Below are 19,095 nucleotides of genomic sequence, written 5' to 3'. Positions count from 1 at the left end.
TAGACTAGTGTCTCCTGGAGTTGTGCAGTGCACAGTCTACACACCTGTATGCAGCAGCTTCGGCCTGAGCTTCCTGCCAGTCCCACCGTGCAGTGTTAGAAAGCTGGATCTCTGCCTCAGTTATTGGTCAGTTGCCTTCAGCTGATGCCTCCATTCCCCTTTAGCACAAGAAGTACTATCTGTGCTTTCCTAATGCTGTCTTGAGTGTACTTCACTGGCCTAGAACCTCTTTGGCCTTCATGGGGAAAGACTTCTCAATGTCCATCCTCTAAGCCACATAGGTCAGCAATTTTTTTCTGTAAAGGGCCAGAGAGTAAATATTTTAGGATTTTCCCACATGTGCTCTCTGTCACATATCTGTTTTTGTATTTGGTGTGCTAGCTTGCTTGTTTCTACAGCCCTTTAAAATTTACAAAACAGAAACAGACTCACAGACTTGGAGAACAAACTTATGGTTACTGAGGGAAGAAGGTTGGGGGAGAGGGATCAATTTGGAGTCTGGGATTAACACATACACACTACTATATATAAAATAGATAACCAACAAGGACCTCCTGTATAGCACAGGGAACTCTACTCAATATTCTATAATAACCTAAATGGGAAAAGAATTTGAAAAAGAATAGATACATGTATATGTATAACTGAATCACTTTGCTATACACCTGAAACTAACACAACATTGCCAATCAACTATATGCCAAAATAAAATAAAAATTTAAAAAGTATATATGTATACATAAGCCATTCTCAGCTTGAGAGCCACACAAAAACAGGCCACAGGCTGGATTTGGTCCACGAGCTGTCGTTTGCTGACCTGCGCTCTTGGGTGTCAACATGGTGTGTAATTTGTTCTAACATAGAATCCCAGAATTTTCCAGTTAGGAAGGATCAAAGAAACACCTGCTCGGTTTACCAGTGAGGAATTATTTTCTGAACCCGTGTCCCAGTTCAGTCAGCTTCCAGCTCCACCACGCTGCCTCCCGGTGTGTGATCTGATGGGACTAAACATTCCTAATAATATTCTTTTTAAAATGGTGTGCAGAGTTTCATCTTGAAAATCTCCCATTAGCTCTCATCTAAGTTACTTTCTCAAAAACTAGCATCCAGATGCTTGTAAATTATGTTTTGTGATTTTAAAGAAGCAAAGTGACATTTTAGAATGGGACTTTTTCAGTTTTAAGAGTACTCTTCCAGAAGAGAACCGTGTGTGGTCCGTTTCATCCAGCTTTAGAAGGGAATTTTCAGAGAGCATTTTCAGTCTGCATTTTAAAGCCACATGAATCCAACAGTAATATTGCAAGCTTACCTCGATTAGTTCCTCCAGATTCCCCTTCCATGCCCAGATGTTTAATTTTCAATAATTATTTATTTATTCACATATTATTGAGCTTAGGCCCACCCCCGACCATTTTTATTCGACAATTTTATTTTAAAATTTAGCGTGATTTTTTTTTAGTTGAATGTCTAAAAATACTACAGAAAAAGAGCTTTGAAGAACACTAACAAATTTGCTAATTGAAAACTTCTTGAGTATACTTTGTACTCGTCCTTCCCAGTTTTCAGATTTGTAAGAACCTACCAGCTGCCAGCACAGCCCCGACAGACCCAGTGCAGCTTCCACATGAGCTGGCCGTGAGCCGGGAAGGGCGATGCAGTGTGATAGGCCCTCGTTCCCGCAGAGAACTGGGCTCACCCCACCTTGGAGCAGAGGGCCCTGTCCCCCTGCCAGTGCCCCTCCCCACCAGGGACTAAAAGGGCGCCTCCTTTGTGGCAGTGCACGCACCCCACTCCCCCCTGGGAAGCTGGTGGAGATGTGGCTGTTCTTTCCCTCTGATTACACATCTTCTCTCGAGCTCTGCCAACAGCAGAGGGGAAACTGTATTCTTTTTTCCTCTTTTTAAATTAATTTATTTTTGGCTGTGTTGGGTCTTCATTGCTGCGCACAGGCTTTCTCTAGTTGTGGCAAGAGGGGGCTACTTTTCGTTGTGGTGCACGGGCTTCTCATTGCAGTGGCTTCTCTTGTTGCGGAGCACGGGCTCCAGGCGTGCGGGCCTCGGTAGTTGTGGCACACAGGCTCAGTAGTTGTGGCTCTAGGGCGCAGGCTCAGTAGTTGTGGCGCACGGGCTTAGTTGCTCCGCGGCATGTGGGATCTTCCTGGACCAGGGATCGAACCCGTGTCCCCTGCACTGGCAGGCGGATTCTTAACCATGACGCCACCAGGGACGTCCTGGAAATTGTATTCTGTGGGGTGAAAAGAGCCTCATTCTGTGCTTCCCTTCCGCAGTCTGTCCTTCACACACTCCTTTGTGAATCTTTGGGAGGTTTTGGATGAACTTCACTCAAATCTACCACAGCAGAAGGAGGGACTTGGAGGACCCTTGATTCATCAGTCCATCAGCCCGTATCACCTGCCTCACTGGTCTTTGGTCCCATATTTTTATCTGTGCTCCAGAACTGCGGGGGGCTAATGCAGTAGCCACTAGCCACAGGTGTCTACTTAAAATTCAATTTAAATTCATCAGGATCAAAGAGAATTCAAAGTTAATTCAGTTCCTCAGTCACACTAGGTACCTCTCCAGTGCTCAGTATCCTCATGTGAGTAGGGCTACCTGCCTGGACAGCACAGAGAGGGGACATTTCATCAGCGTGGAACATTCCTGTGGAACAGCACCTGCTTCCACTGCGATCCTAAATCAAGCTGAGCGACAGGAGTGGTGTGGGGTGGCAGGGCCGGGAAGGTGGCCGTCCTGGCCAGCTGTAGGCAGGACTGCCTGACATGTTGAGAAACTTTTTATATCGTGTGACACACGCCTGTGTTTGGCAGAAAGAGAAGACCGACCTAGGAAATTACAAAGTTTCTGTAAAGGATAGAAACGGCACCAGGTAGTAGCTGAGATTGCTGTGGAAATCCAGAAAGAAGCTTACTTGGGTTTAGAAAAAAATTCTAGGTGGGAATCCAGAAGAATGGGGTCTTTTCATCTGCTTGTGACCTCGGCCAAGTCTCCAGGCCTCTGACCTGGGCTTCAGTTCTTGGTTCGTAAGATAATGGTGCAGTGGGGTAAGAAGAAAAGATGGTTGCAGAAGCCCTGGCAGTTCTAACGTGCCTTGTCTGGGCCAGTCATGGCTGTATCCGGAAACTGGGGGGAGGGCGGTGTCACTCACCGTTTATAACTTGACTCCACTGCTTTTCCAGAAACAAGCCAGATAATTAGTGATGGTAGGAACCATCTTTCCTTCTAGCCACAGGCTAAAACACGTTACGGGTGTTTCTCCTCTTCAAGTCCTGCCCATGTCCTCACTGTATGCTAAAGGCGGATAGGTTATCTTGGCATTTCTGTGGTAGAGACACCACTCTGAAAATAGGACTGTCCTTGCTCACTCTGTTGTCAACCTCAGATAAGCTCCTGAGTGGGGTGGGAGGTCAAGGTTCTCGCGGCTTATAGCTCAGCACAGCAGTCACATGAACAAAGCATCTGCAGTCTGGAGGTGGGAGGCCAAAGCCAAGGTCTGAGGTGCACCCGCGGGCATGGACATGGGGGGCACACCCTCCCCTGAGGCCCCCTGGCCCCGACCACCTCACAGAGGGCAGTAATGGGATGAGAAAGGGCCATCTGTCTCACCAAACTGCCCTAGTGCCATTAGGAATCACGTCCCCTTCTACTGCAGGGCCATGTGCTGCATGTCTCTTCCGTTTTGTAAGAATTGCTGTGTTGACAGGCTATAAACAGCTTTACAACTTGAGCTGAAGAACCTTGAGGCCTGCTGTGTCTCAGCACTGGGATCTTTAATGCCATTCTGTTCCTGTTCTCCGATTAAATCTCTTAAAAGTAGGCAAATTGTCAGAGGGGGAGACACCTGAGCCATTATTTAGCCACTGGCCCACATGTCACTCAGGAGAACATGAAATTCAGAGGGGGCCTGTCAGTCACACCCAGATTCCCTGAGGAGTGTTGCTGACTCTCTATCCAGGCTCTGCCCATAGCCCAAAGGTGGTCTTGGCCATGCTGGAGCCAGAGTTCCCCGGGGGGGCCTTCCAGCCAAGGGGCTCTGTACCCCTCCTTAGACTTAAGGCCCTGCCCCAATTCCCCCCACCCCTCGGGGAGAGTAGGCGGGCGGGGCAGGCAGCAGGTGTGGCCACTGCATTGGCTTAGTTGGCCGTGGGTAAGGGCTCTTCCTGCCAGGCTGGAACATCCCCGGTTAGACTGTGGCTTTACTTCCATCCCAGGGCTGGCAGGAGCTTCTCTGATCTTAACCCAAAACCTTGACTGGTGTCCTTGGATGTCAGCTGCTTTCGTTAAAATCAAAACACATAATGACTCAGAAAGAAAGGAAAATAATTGTAGAGTAAAGCCATTGCGTCTCTATACTTTTTGCAAAGGACCATTCCGGGTTTCTGTGTCTGTAGAAGCTCCCAGCCCCCCGCATTGTCCCGGGAGGCCCCCGGCGCGCTCAGCCAGGATGAGCCGGCTGTGAGATGTGAGGAGGAGATGGAGCACATTGGGCGCCCCCTGCAGCCCCACTGCAGGCGGTAGTAGCATCCCTGCAGATGGGGGTGGGGGGCACACTGGGGAGCCAGCCTGTGGCCTCATAACCATCTGGGCGTGTCACTCACTGCGTGGCGGCCACACCCGAGGGCAGGGGCGAGGACGGACAAGCTGTCCTCACCCCACGCCCCCTCACATGGGCAAGCTGGCGCCCCAGGAGGAGGGTAATGAGCAGGGCGGGGCCGCGGGCCGTGTGCTCCGCTCCCCAGGCCCACAGCTCCCATCGGAGGGGCCTCCCTGCGTCTTTCCGGGGGGATCGTGGGGCCCCCGCCCTGCTCCGCGTCTCACCGTCTCACCGTTTCTTCCCTCCCCCACCCCGCCGTGCTCTGACTCCTTCCCAGGCCCCTTCAGCAGCGCGGGGGCACAGGGAGAAAGGCGACACGGACGACTTCATCCTCGTCTCCAAGGACGACGAAGGGGGCGGCGCCAGGGCGCCCCCGGTCGGCCAGGCTCAGGCCCCGGCCCCGCGGCCCCTCCGGAGCTCGGCCCGGCGCGCCCCGGTGTTCTCAGACCCGCTGACCGGCCTGGCTTCGGCCTCGGCCTCGTCCGGCAGCCCCAGCTCCAGCCCCGACGACGACAGCAGCGGCAACAGCAAGGACTCGGGCTTCACCATCGTGAGCCCCCTGGACCTCTGACCGCCGCCCGGCCACCCCCGCAGCCCCGTGAAGACGCCTCTGAAACCCAGCCTCTTCCCAGCGCGTACGTGGCCTTGGTGCAGCCCTTGAAACCTGCGGAGAGAAGCAGGGGGCACGCTGAGCACGCCGGCAGACCTTCCCCAAAATGCAGACGGCTTTCCCCTGTAGCTCACCCGGCCCCGCCAGTAAGGTCCCCAGCGTCACACTCACTGTTCAAAAAGACCAAACCACAGCTAGAATCACTTGCTTTGCCCTCTCCTCCCCAGCGAAGACGGTGTGGCCACTCCATCCGGTATATCTAGAAGGAAGAAGTGGGTTTCAAATCTTCCCTCCCCCAGAGCATCAGGCATTAGGAAAACTGATACCAAGAAAACACTCTCTTTGGAAATCTGTATCTCAGCCTATTTCATACTTCATTCCTCCCTCGGGAAGCCGTACAGTAGAGGCCAGGTGCAACCAAATGGACTAGAACTAGTGGACCCCAGGGCTGGAAAAAACCTCCCAGATAGTTACAGTACTCTTTAGGAACAGGGTCTAAACTTAGGAATCATATTTACCTGCGACCCGGTTCCAGTTTTTTTCGTTTGTTAAAGAATACATTTCTAAACCTCAGACCACATCAACTACGGCCATCACTGCCCCTCCTTAAACAATTGTATTTCATCCTTTAGAATCTTTCATAGTCAGAAAAGAGGGTCACTTAGCCACGAATAAGGCATGACTGTGTGCTCTGCTGATTTGGGTCATCGTCTTAAAGGAAGGAGACAGTGCTCCCTGGAGTGGGATCTAGACAAGCAGGAGAAACACTGCGACTTGGGAAACAACTCCCCAGCAAGTGCACCTGCTTTTTTCCTTTGCTTGGCTTATCCCTTTGAAGAGAGGGGTCAAAAGAAGGCTGACTTTCTTAGCATGGAAACATGGAGCAAACCCTGGGCTGGGTCACTCCCCGACAGACTTTGTGACCTCAGGCACCACATTTTATTGCTTTTGTCTGCAACATCTGCATCTGGGAAAGGACACGTCGGATGGAATGATCTCATAGACCCCTTCGGTTTTGAAGTCTGCGGATTCTAAAAGCCTATATGAACCCTAGCGAATGACAGGTGCCTTGGTCTCAGTCATGTAAGTCACATATTAGATAATATCTGCCATTACTATAAATGTAGCATTTTTTTCAATTTTAAAATATTTTAAGTCATTTTTTATGATTTCTGGATTTTCACTGAATATTGCTATTTACTTGCCAGCTAAGTTCAAGGATTGCTAGCAATAATCTAAATTACACATTATTTTCTCAGTCTACAAATCTACTTTTAATTCTTTACTGTTTTCTACATATTTTTGTTTTTTTTCCAATGTAGAGTTAATTTCAGAGCTAAGAGCCTCGGCTGGTTGCTGGCTGGTGTGAGCAGGAAACCACACTATTATTCAAGTAACAGAGAGGTTTAATTTTCTGACTGGAATGACATTGAGTGAAGACCAGTGGAGATGTATACCTTAATTTAAGCACACTATCAGCAGGCAAATGACAAGAACTGGGAAAAGGAATTGTTTTGTAAAAGGATACTTCAGGGTCTGGGCATAAATAAATTCAGTATATCAGCCTGACCATTTCCCTAACTGTGAGGAAATAAGGAGGCACCAAGTTGGGGATTCCACATAGTTATCTGGCTTACTTACCTGAGTCACTGAAAAGAATATGGACAAATGAAAAAGCGGTTGGTTATTGAAGGTTTAGAAAGCTTTTACCCTTCCCAAATTTGAGAGCAGTTTGGTTTGGGAGGAGCCGTAATTAGGCTTCAGTGTCCAGTAGATTTTCTAAAATAGCATGAAGTTTCAGTGATTTGGACAATAAAGAAGTCTTGGATTAAAGACTCGGCTGGCCAGTGGAGCATGGCACCCGCTCCAGCCCCTTCACCTGCCCCTGGCTTACTGTCTGCACCACGTCCAGGCTCACTCCCCTATGGCAGGAATCAACAGGCCGAGAAGGGGGAAGAGGTGTCGGTTGCTTTACAGACAGCTGCCACTATGTAAAGTCATGGCTGCTGTATGTACTAAAAGCAAAATGTCAAGCCAGACAAGCAACTTATTTTTGACAAAGCTGTTCATCAAGCAACTGGCCACTCTTAAGAGTAGAATATCTTGAACTGGAAATTTTAAAAAAGTTAAACTTTCATTAAATTCACGACTGTTATTGGAGAAATATCATAAAATATCTTTTTAATGTGACCACTACTTAATACAATGAAAAACTGTGTACAGTGTGTTGCTTCCAGGTTGGTTGCCTTTACATTGTGTACCCAGCAGGTGTCTCCAGCCAGGAGTGTCTGTCCAGCCGCAGTGCCCTTGAACCTAGTGGCTCTCCAAGTTCAAGGCTACTTACATTCTCCTTTGTAACCATGGCTCAGCAGGCACACCTACAAAAACATCTGGAACCCAGAGACCCCAGCAATCATACATAAGTAAAACTTGTAGATTCGGTTTTTCCCCAGTAAGTGCTAATTAGACCATACAATCCATCTGCATCTTAAGACACTGTTTTCAGTTCGGAAAATGTCTGTTTCTAGCTGGAACTAGAGTGGCTAGTCTGTTGTTCACACTGGAACTGAGTTATGATGTCTTTGTATACAAATATAGCATATTTGGGCCAGGAAGAGAATTTCTTGTTAAAGAGTTTATTTGCCTCCACACGCAGAGTTGCTACATACATTCACAGTTTTAATAGACGGCAATTAGCTATTCCAGTTGTGCTTTAAAATCCCCAATATTATTTTTCATTAGTGAGTGCAAAGCAAATGTCCCATCTGGCTACAATTGGTCCTAGAGTTATAAATTCTGTAATCATCTCTAGAAGGTGCCCTCATTCTCCAGTTTCATCGTTTGCTTTTTCGGGTATGACTTCAAGGCTCCGGCGCGGCTTCTGGATGTCGGTGTTTTCTGTGCCTGGTTTATTGAGTCCACAGGAGACAGCCGCATAGTGGATCTGCTTCAGGTTCTCCACAGTCTCGTTCTTGGCGTACTTCAAGAGATCTGCTTGTCCCTGTGAAAAAACATGCAATTTGTTAGACATTGTGAGATGAGACCTGACTTATGGTTACAGTTTGACAATATAGGTCTTCCACTGAAATAGAAATATTTTGCTTCTGCAAGAGGGCATATTTATTTCTGACCGGCATTGAATCCAAATAGGTCAATTTTAACAAAAAAACAAGTTTGTTTTCCCGGTTCCCAACGCCAGACTCCAAGAGTGTGCTGCCTTTTCAGTCCTTTCCGTTTTCTGGGTACTTTATGTTTACATACATGGAATCAAGCAGGCAGGGCTCTTGATGAATGTCCAGGGTGATCTGCCCGCCACTCACCTGGGGTTGGGGCAGAGAGGCTGGAGCAGCCAGGAAAGGAATGACCATTAGCAGATGCAAAACACCAGAGCCAGTGACCAGCCATTGTCAACACCTGGCCAATCAACAAACTTACTGTCTGACCACAAAAGATGTCTTAGTTGTTAATACATTAAAAATATTTCAAATCATATCTGTTAGTGTTGTGCAGTTTTTGAATCCAAAATTAACAATCAATCACAATTCAGTGCTCTTATTGAGCTGAAACAGCAGGGATTCTGTATTTCGGTTGATTTTGTCAAAGCTTTCTTGCCAGAATATCAGAGAAAAACAGTTGCCTTCCTTCTGAGGTGAGTGACCACAGAAACTCTCCTGCCCTCGGCCACCACCGTGCAGTGGCCACGTGGCTGAGAGCCAGAGAGAGCAAAGACAGCCACCTGCTGTCCCTGGGGCCAGCAGACACCTTTCTTCCCAGTACACACAGTGGAGGGAAGACAAAGAAGAGGACACTCACACCACTTTGGGAGTCTGAAAGAGGCACAAAAGTGTCAAATAGTTTTTGTTTTCATGCAAATCGGAATGCAAGTTACGAGTGGTTGGACCTCAGCATGTCTGGGGCCCACGAGGACTTCCGGGCTGTTCTGGAGCCGAAGTCCCCAATCCAGGAGGGCTCACCTGGGTGTCTGCTCAGGAGCACAGCAGACTTTAGGTGCCTTCACTAATGTAACCGAGCGGAACCCTATGGGGCCTTCCCGCGACAGGCCCTTCCCCCATCTCCACTCTTTAGCTCCTCCCTGAAGCACCCAGGTAACAGCATCTGGTGCACATGTCCTGAGTTATTTCACAGATGTGAAAACCCCCCATCAAACAGAAGATGTTAACTACTTGATGACCTTGAGCACATAGCCCCCAGGCCTCCTGGAGCCTAAGCACTGATAATGTTAACCCCTGTGACGCCACCCTGTTACCTCTCCATCAGCCAATCAGAGAATTGTGCATGAGCTGATCACATACCCTGCGACCCCCTTCCCTCACCTGGCCTTTAAAGATGCTTTGCTGAAACCTTTCGGGGAGTTCAGGGTTTTGGGGGCACAAGCCACCCTTCTCCTTGCGTGACCCTACAATAAACCTTTCTCTGCTCCAAACTCCAACGTTTTGGTATTGTTTGGCCTCACTGTGCATCGGGCACACAAACGTGTTTGCTAGCAATTTTGGTGAGCCAGCCAAGAGTCTGTGCCTGTGACAGGTCGACCCCAGCCAGAGGCAGCCCCCTCCCTGAGGCACAGCAGCTGCCAGAGTACACTTCGTTCTGCGGATCTCAGAGGGACTATCCCTGACAGGCGCTGGCCACCCCTCGGCACAAGGCTGTTCGGAACCGAGAAACGTCCGGAGCAGTGGTCCACATTCAGTGTCGCTTGGGGGTAAGTCATTCCAGCTTGCGCAGGCTGGGCTCGTGTGACGACACCAGGGTATCCTTCTTTTTTTTTTTTTTTTTTAATTTAGAAAGTATTTATTCAAAGAATGTTGATATATATAAAACATTTCAAAATTCCATCAGGATTTTTTTTTTTTAAACATTACAACTACATCTTTACTAGACCATCTCTACTTCTTTTTAGGGTATCCTTCTCTATTGTGTTGGTTTTGCCTGTGGGGGAGCATTGGTTGGGATATTTCCCTTTTTTGAACTGGCCTTGGTCATTTATTCAGCTTCATCTCTGATGGGACATTGGCTGGGTTTCTCCCGTTTTGTGGCTAGGGACCTATGACCCTGAGAGACCCATCTGAACTGCTGTTTGCTTGATATCTGATAACACCAATTGTGAATAATTAGGTATGGATGATCAGAGCTCTGTTTCATCTTATAGTCCCCTGGGGTATTTTTGCAAAACTTGGAGATCTTTAGCTATGCCCCCATAAATGAAAGAAAATTTTTTTTTGGAAACATTGTGTGGCCTCAACACTCCCTGAGATCTGTAGAACAATGGCCCCTAACGGCTCAGCTGTTATATCAGAGTGGGTCTTTTGCAATTGCTTTTATCTTGGGGGGGGGGTGTGTGTGAATGTATGTGAATGAGTGTCTCGGTACCTGAGTCCAAATCCTATTCTTTCTTCCTCGTTTTGCTGAAAATGAGGCTTGTGAATGTGAGCAGATGATATACATTATTGTCTATTAGTGTCATTTGTTTGTTTAAACTGCACTGGATATTTGGGAACTGGAAAAAAAGAAGTTCAAAAATAGCCCAAGATGGCTGGGTTTTATGTAAGTAGTTAGAAGAGAAATTTGCATTTCTTTTCCTGTGCCTTTGAGATGTAAATGATCTCTCCAGATATTTGGTAACGTGAAATTTTAGAGTTGTGCTAAATTAAGTTAAATGATGCAAGTTCATCTGGTTGTTTCTAGATAGGAGAATTAAGGGGCAAAATAATATGGATACAGACAGTGATGGAAGGTTTGTAGAAAAGGAACTCTGAGAAAAGAGTTTGTGCATGGTCAGCAAAGACTAAGTTTAGGTTGAATTTAACTTAAGTAAGTAAATGAATTTTATTATTAAAAGTAAGCTGGTGCAAGACTAGATTTTTTTCTCTCACTGGTAAGAGGACAAAGTTTTCCTGGAATGCTGCCACTGATAACAGATTGAGTTTCTGTGCCTTTCAGTGATCTATATTTGCTTTTGAGATCTCTTCTCATTTTGGTTAAGGAATGACCTATGATCTTATTTGACCAAGTGTTTTGAAACTTTTTGACAAACTTCCCAAATACCAAATTTTAATTAATTAAAATTTTTTGACCTCTAGCTAATTTTGGGATGCTTTGGCGAGCCCCCAAGGCATCTCAGATAAAAATATTAAACTAACTAGGATTGTTTGGTATGTTAAATTACATGGGAAGCATTGTCAAATGAGTGATAAGCCTCCTCAGATTATACGGTATGGATAAATGTTTTTAATATAGACATTCTAGAAATTATATAAAGCTTCTGAAATTTGGATATGTCCTGGTATAATGTTATAATTTTAGTTGTTATCTTAAAATGTTGGGGGAGGAACCAACATGGCAGAATAGAAGGACGTGGAGCTCACCTCCTCCCACAAACACATCAAAAATACATCCACGTGTGGAACAATTCTCAGAGTACCTACTGAACACTGGCACAAGATATCAGACACCCAGAAGTGTCTAGAAATATCTCCTTATAACTGAGTAGGATGAAACATTTTTTAAAAAGGAATAGGGGGGCTTCCCTGGTGGCGCAGTGGTTGAGAGTCTGCCTGCCGATGCAGAGGACACGGGTTCGTGCCCCAGTCCAGGAAGATCCCACGTGCCGTGGAGCGGCTGGGCCCATGAGCCATGGCTGCTGAGCCTGCACGTCCAGAGCCTGTGCTCCACAACGGGAGAGGCCACAACAGTGAGAGGCCCATGTACCACAAAAAAAAAAAAAAAGGAAAAAGGAATAGGGATGGGACCTGTGTCCCTGGGAAGGAGCTGGAAAAGAGGAAAGAGTCCCGCACCCAGAGAAGCCCCCTCATCAGCTGGGACAGAAAGGGAGCTTCAAAGGCTCGGAGGAGAACACAGCAGTCGGCAGCAGGCAGAAACGAGAGAGACCAGCACAGAGGATCCTAACTACCTCGCTGCACTCCCCAGCCCGAGACACTCACCTGCTGGTACGTGCAGGGGCTGGGTGCTGAACCTCAGGCTTCAGAGGACAGATCCAGGGAGAGGACTGGGGCTGGCCACACGGAGACAGCCTGAAGGGCCTGTGGAGTGTGGTATGGGTGGCAACCAGGAGTGTACGTGGAAGAAGCCCTGGCCTGCCATAGAAGCGAAGCACCACTGCTAAGGGGCGAGTGAAGGGAGGGGCAGGGCGTGCCCCTTAGCAGCCTCTTTCTTCGTGCTGCTGCTATGAGCTCTGGGAGCGGGACAGCAGGTGTACTGTGGCTGGGGTGGGTCTGGCCTTAGCAGCTGTGGGCTTGGTGGGAGCACACACGGAGGCAGAGCCTGGGCTGTTTCCAAGGCTCCCACAGCGAGCCCAGGTGCATGACTGCTGTTCTCCTGGTACCCGACTTCAGTGGACTGGCGTGTTGGGATCTGTGCTGTTTGCTTTCTGAGCACAGTGCCTGAGGGACACCGGGGCCAACTGCCTGCACTCGCGCCGAGGAGGTAGGGCCGAGGGCAGTGCCGACAACAGTGTACTTCGTGAGCCCAGCCAGGCGACACCACAGAGCACAATCCCCTGTGGACGGCTCTGGCGAAGCAACACTCAGCAGCTCCTCTCTGGAGGGAGTGCTCCAGTCCCGCCTATCTCGCACTGCAGCTCAGAATCAGATCTGGGAGCTTCTGCTCCAACAACTGTCACTGACGGGGCAGCGACAACCATAGAACAACCCAGTGCAGACTCTAGTCACCACACCACCACCTGTCAAGCACACCACCTGTCAAGCACAAACAGCCAGTACAGGCTGAGGAAAGAGGTCACAGACATCCATACTAAAAACAGTCCTTGCACCAAAACTATTAAACCCATGCAGGGTATACAGGGATGCTCCCACATAAAAGTAGCACTCCAAGACCACAGTAGATAACTGTTTCTCCTAAACTCACAGAGTAAAAGAAATATAAGTAAGATGAAGAAGCAGAGGAACCACTCCCAATTAAAAGGTCAAGAGAATTCCCCCAAAAGAACAATGAAACAGACCTCTTCAGTCTAATAGACACTGAGTTCAAAAAGGAGATAATGAAAATATTGAGGAAATTGACAAGGCCTATTGATAGAAATGCAGATTACTGTAAAAAAGAGGTAGACCAGCAAGGATCTCATTCAGATTTGACGGAGAAATTAAAACCTTTACAGACAAGCAAAAGCTGAGAGAGTTCAGCACCACCAAACCAGCTTTACAACAAATGCTAAAGGAACTTCTCTAGGCAAGAAACACAGCAGAAGGAAAAGACCTACAATAACGAAGCCAAAACAATTAAGAAAATGGGAATAGGAACATACATATCGATAATTACCTTAAATGTAAATGGACTAAATGCTCCCACCGAAAGACACAGATTGGCTGAATGGATACAAAAACAAGACCCATATATATGCTGTCTACAAGAGACCCACTTCAGACCTAGAGACACATACAGACTGAAAGTGAGGGGATGGAAAAAGATATTCCATGCAAATGGAAACCAAAAGAAAGCTGGAGTAGCAATTCTCATATCAGACAAAATAGACTTTAAAATAAATACTACTAGAAGAGACAAAGAAGGACACTACATAATGATTAAGGGATCGATCCAAGAAGATCTAACAATTGTAACTATTTATGCACCCAACATAGGAGCACCTCAATACATAAGGCAAATACTAACAGCCATAAAAGGGGAAATCGACAGTAACACATTCATAGTAGGGGACTTCAACACCCCACTTTCACCAATAGACAGATCATCCAAAATGAAAATAAATAAGGAAACACAAGCTTTAAATGATACATTAAACAATATGGACTTAACTGATATTCATAGGACATTCCATCCAAAAACAAGAGAATACACATTTTTCTCAAGTGCTCATGGAACATTCTCCAGGATAGATCATATCTTGGGTCACAAATCAAGCCTTGGTAAATTTAAGAAAATTGAAATTGTATCAAGTATCTTTTCTGACCACAACGCTATGAGACTATATATCAATTACAGGAAAAGATCTGTAAAAAATACAAATACATGGAGGCTAAACAATACACTACTTAATAACGAAGTGATCACTGAAGAAATCAGAGGAAATAAAAAAATACCTAGAAACAAATGACAATGGAGACACGACGACCCAAAACCTATGGGATGCAGCAAAAGCAGTCCTAAGAGGGAAGTTTATAGCAATACAATCCCACCTTAAGAAACAGGAAACATCTCGAATAAACCACCTAACCTTGCACCTAAAGCAATTAGAGAAAGAATAAAAATACCCCAAAGTTAGCAGAAGGAAACAAATCATAAAAATCAGATCAGAAATAAATGAAAAAGAAATGAAGGAAACGATAGCAAAGATCAATAAAACTAAAAGCTGGTTCTTTGAGAAGATAAACAAAATTGATAAACCATTAGCCAGACTCATCAAGAAAAAAAGGGAGAAGACTCAAATCAATAATTATTACAAATGAAAAGGGAGAAGTAACAACTGACACTGCAGAACTACAAAGGATCATGAGAGATTACTACAAGCAACTCTATGCCAATAAAATGGACAACCTGGAAGAAATGGACAAATTCTTAGAAATGCACAACCTGCAAAGACTGAATCAGGAAGAAATAGAAAATATGAACAGACCAATCACAAGCACTGAAATTGAAACTGTGATTAAAAATCTTCCAACAAACAAAAGCCCAGGACCAGATGGCTTCACAGGCGATTTCTATCAAACATTTAGAGAAGAGCTAACACCTATCCTTCTCAAACTCTTCCAAAATATAGCAGAGGGAGGAACACTCCCAAACTCATTCTACGTGGCCACCATCACCTTGATACCAAAACCAGACAAGGATGTCACAAAGAAAGAAAACTACAGGCCAATATCACTGATGAACATAGATGCAAAAATCCTCAACAAAATACTAGCAAACAGAATCCAACAGCACATTCAAAGGATCATACACCATGATCAAGTGGGGTTTATTCCAGGAATGCAAGGATTCTTCAATATACGCAAATCAATCAACGTGATACACCATATTAACAAATTGAAGGAGAAAAAACATATGATCATCTCAATAGATGCAGAGAAAGCTTTCGACAAAATTCAACACCCATTTATGATAAAAACCCTGCAGAAAGTAGGCATAGAGGGAACTTTCCTCAACAGAATAAAGGCCATATATGACAAACCCACAGCCAGCATCATCCTCGATGATGAAAAACTGAAAGCATTTCCACTAAGATCAGGAACAAGACAAGGTTGCCCACTCTCACCACTCTTATTCAACACAGTTTTGGAAGTTTTAGCCACAGCAATCAGAGAAGAAAAGGAAATAAAAGGAATCCAAATCGGAAAAGAAGAAGTAAAGCTGTCACTGTTTGCAGATGACATGATACTATACATAGAGAATCCTAAAGATGCTACCAGAAAACTACTAGAGCTAATCAATGAATTTGGTAAAGTTGCAGGATACAAAATTAATGCACAGAAATCTCTGACATTCCTGTACACTAATGATGAAAAATCTGAAAGTGAAATCAAGAAAACACTCCCATTTACCACTGCAACAGAAAGAATAAAATATCTAGGAATAAACCTACCTAAGGAGACAAAAGACCTGTATGCAGAAAATTATAAGACACTGATGAAAGAAATTAAAGATGATACAAATAGATGGAGAGATGTACCATGTTCTTGGATTGGAAGAATCAACATTGTGAAAATGACTCTACTACCCAAAGCAATCTACAGATTCAATGCAATCCCTATCAAACTACCACTGGCATTTTTCACAGAACTAGAACCAAAAATTTCAAAATTTGTTTGGAAACACAAAAGACTCCGAATAGCCAAAGCAATCTTGAGAATGAAAAATGGAGCTTGAGGAATCAGGCTCCCTGACTTCAGACTATACTACAAAGCTACAGTAATCAAGACAGTATGGTACTGGCACAAAAACAGGAAGATAGATCAATAGAACAGGATAGAAAGCCCAGAGATAAACCCACGCACATATGGTCACCTTATCTTTGATAAAGGAGGCAGGAATGTACAGTGGAGAAAGGACAGCCTCTTCAATAAGTGGTGTTGGGAAAACTGTACGGGGACATGTAAAAGTATGAGATTAGATCACTCCCTAACACCATACACAAAAATAAGCTCAAAATGGATTAAAGACCTAAATGTAAGGCCAGAAACTATCAAACTCTTAGAGGAAAACATAGGCAGAACACTCTATGACATAAATCACAGCAAGATCCTTTTTGACCCACCTCCCAGAGAAATGGAAATAAAGACAAAAATAAACACATGGGACCTAATGAAACATAAAGCTTTTGCACAGCAAAGGAAACCATAAACAAGACCAACAAGAACAAAAGACAACCTTCAGAATGGGAGAAAATATTTGCAAATGAAGCAAATGACAAAGGATTAATCTCCAAAATTTATAAGCAGCTCATGCAGCTCAATAACAAAAAAACAAACAACCCAATCCAAAAATGGGCAGAAGACCTAAATAGTCATTTCTCCACAGAAGATATACAGACTGCGAACAAACACATGAAAGAATGCTCAACATCTTTAATCATTAGAGAAATGCAAATCAAAACTACAGTGAGATATCATCTCACACCAGTCAGAATGGCCATCATCAAAAAATCTAGAAACAATAAATGCTGGAGAGGGTGTGGAAAAAAGGGAACACTCTTGCACTGCTGGTGGGAATGTGAATTGGTACAGCCACTATGGAGAACAGTATGGGGGTTCCTTAAAAAACTACAAATAGAACTACCATATGACCCAGCAATCCCACTACTGGGCATATACCCTGAGAAAACCATAGTTCAAAAGGAGTCATGTACCAAAATGTTCACAGCAGCTCTATTTACAATAGCCCAGAGATGGAAACAACCTAAGTGTCCATCATCAGATGAATGGATAAAGAAGGTATGGCACATATATACAATGGAATATTACTCGGCCATAAAAAGAAACGAAATTGAGCTATTTGTAATGAGGTGGATAGACCTAGAGTCTGTCATACAGAGTGAAGTAAGTCAGAAAGAGAAAGACAAATACCGTATGCTAACACATATATATATGGAATTTAAGAAGAAAAAAATGTCATGAAGAACCTAGGGGTAAGGCAGGAATAAAGACACAGACCTACTAGAGAATGGACTTTAGGATATGGGGAGGGGGAAGGGTAAGCTGTGACAAAGTGAAAGAGAGGCATGGACATATATACACTACCAAACGTAAGGTAGATAGCTAGTGGGAAACAGCCGCGTAGCACAGGGAGATCAGCTCGGTGCTTTGTGACCGCCTGGAGGGGTGGGATAGGGAGGATGGGAGGGAGATGCAAGAGGGAGGGGATGTGGGAACATATGTATATGTATAACTGATTCATTTTGTTATAAAGCAGAAACAAACCATTGTTAAGCAATTATACTCCAATAAAGATGTAAAAAAAAAAAAGGAGGTAGAAACTATAAAGAGAAACCAAGAAAAATTAGGAAACTCCTTCGCCGAGATGAAAGCTGAGCTAAAGGCAATGAATAACAGAATGAGTAATGCAGAAGAACGAATAAATGATCTGGAAGATAGAATAGTGGAAATCACCCAATCACAACAGCAGACAGAAAGGAAATTGAAAGAAAAAAAAATGAAAGCAATATAAGAGACCTATGGGATACTAATATAAAGCATGCCAATCTATGCATAATAGGGATTCCAGAAGGAGAAGAAAGAGAAAGGGGGATTGAAAATGTAATTGAAGAAATTATGGCTGAAAACTTCCCAAACCTAAAGAAGGAAACAGATATCCAGGTACAGGAAGCACAGAGGGTTCCAAACAAGATAAACCCAAACCCGACCTACACCAAGACATACTATAATTAAAATAGCAAAAGTTAAAGAGAGGCTTCTGTAGGCAGCAAGAGAAAAACAAAGACTTAATTACAAGGTAACCCCCATAAGGCTATCAGCTGATTTCTCTACAGAAACACTGCAGGCCAGAGGGAGTGACAAGATATATTCAAAATCCTGTAAGGGAAAAAATCTGCAACCTAGAATCTACCAGCAAGATTACCATTTAAAATAGAAGGAGAAAGAATTTCCCAGATAAGCAAAAACTAAAAGAATACAGCAATACTAAACCTATCCTACAGGAAATATTGAAAGGTCTTTAAATAGATAAGAAGCAAGAAGCTATAGGAAAGAGAAAGTCACAGTTAGAAAGTAAATCACTTAAGCCAGGTTAAAATGCTGTACGTCACAACTTCATTAATCTTGTTTATTTATTTATTTTAATTTATTTATTTTTGGCTGCATTGGCTCTTCGTTGCTGCGCACGGGCTTTTCTCTAGTTGCAGTGAGCAGGGGCTACTCTTCGTTGCAGTGCATGGCCTTCTCATTGTGGTGGCTTCTCGTTGCGGAGCACGGGCTCTAGGAGCGCGGCCTTCAGTAGTTGTGGCTCACAAGCTCTAGAGCGCAGGCTTAGTAGGTGTGGCACACGGGCTTAGTTGCTCCCCGGCATGTGGGATCTTCCCGGACCAGGGTTCGAACCCATGTCACCTGCATTGGCAGGTGGATTCTTAACAACTGCGCCACCAGGGAAGTCCCCATTAAGCTTCTTTGTCAAAAAAACATTATAATCGGGCTTCCCTGGTGGCGCAGTGGTTGAGAGTCCGCCTGCTGATGCAGGGGACACGGGTTTATGCCCCGGTCCGGGAAGATCCCTCATGCCGCACAGCAGCTAGGCCCGTGAGCCATGGCCGCTGAGCCTGTGTGTCCAGAGCCTGTGCTCCACAACGGGAGAGGCCACAACAGTGAGAGGCCCGCGTTCCTCAAAAAAAAAAATATATATATATATATATAATT

At 45.1% G+C, this 19,095-nt stretch overlaps 2 protein-coding genes across 5 annotated transcripts in view; one reads left to right on the top strand and one right to left on the bottom strand.

Moving 5' to 3' along the window:
* Nucleotides 1-8,684, top strand: part of TBC1D5 (TBC1 domain family member 5) — a 545,992-nt gene extending 537,308 nt beyond the window's left edge. For all 4 annotated transcript variants that reach the window (XM_060099476.1, XM_060099475.1, XM_060099477.1 and 1 more), the window contains one exon: nt 4,889-8,684. In XM_060099476.1, the coding sequence (XP_059955459.1) occupies nt 4,889-5,182 (294 nt within the window). In that variant the 3' untranslated portion in view covers nt 5,183-8,684. The remainder of the gene's footprint in view (nt 1-4,888) is intronic.
* The window catches only part of PLCL2 (phospholipase C like 2), a 213,139-nt gene continuing 201,686 nt past the window's right edge, over nt 7,643-19,095 (bottom strand). Inside the window, exon 6 of the mRNA XM_060099474.1 lies at nt 7,643-8,222. Coding sequence (XP_059955457.1) covers nt 8,043-8,222 — 180 coding nt within the window. The 3' untranslated portion in view covers nt 7,643-8,042. The remainder of the gene's footprint in view (nt 8,223-19,095) is intronic.

This window comes from Mesoplodon densirostris, chromosome 5 (assembly GCF_025265405.1).
Source record: "Mesoplodon densirostris isolate mMesDen1 chromosome 5, mMesDen1 primary haplotype, whole genome shotgun sequence".
Taxonomy (NCBI): Eukaryota; Metazoa; Chordata; class Mammalia; order Artiodactyla; family Ziphiidae; genus Mesoplodon; species Mesoplodon densirostris.
The sequence above is the reverse complement of the archived record's forward strand: the minus strand, read 5'-3'. Positions and strand labels throughout refer to the sequence as shown.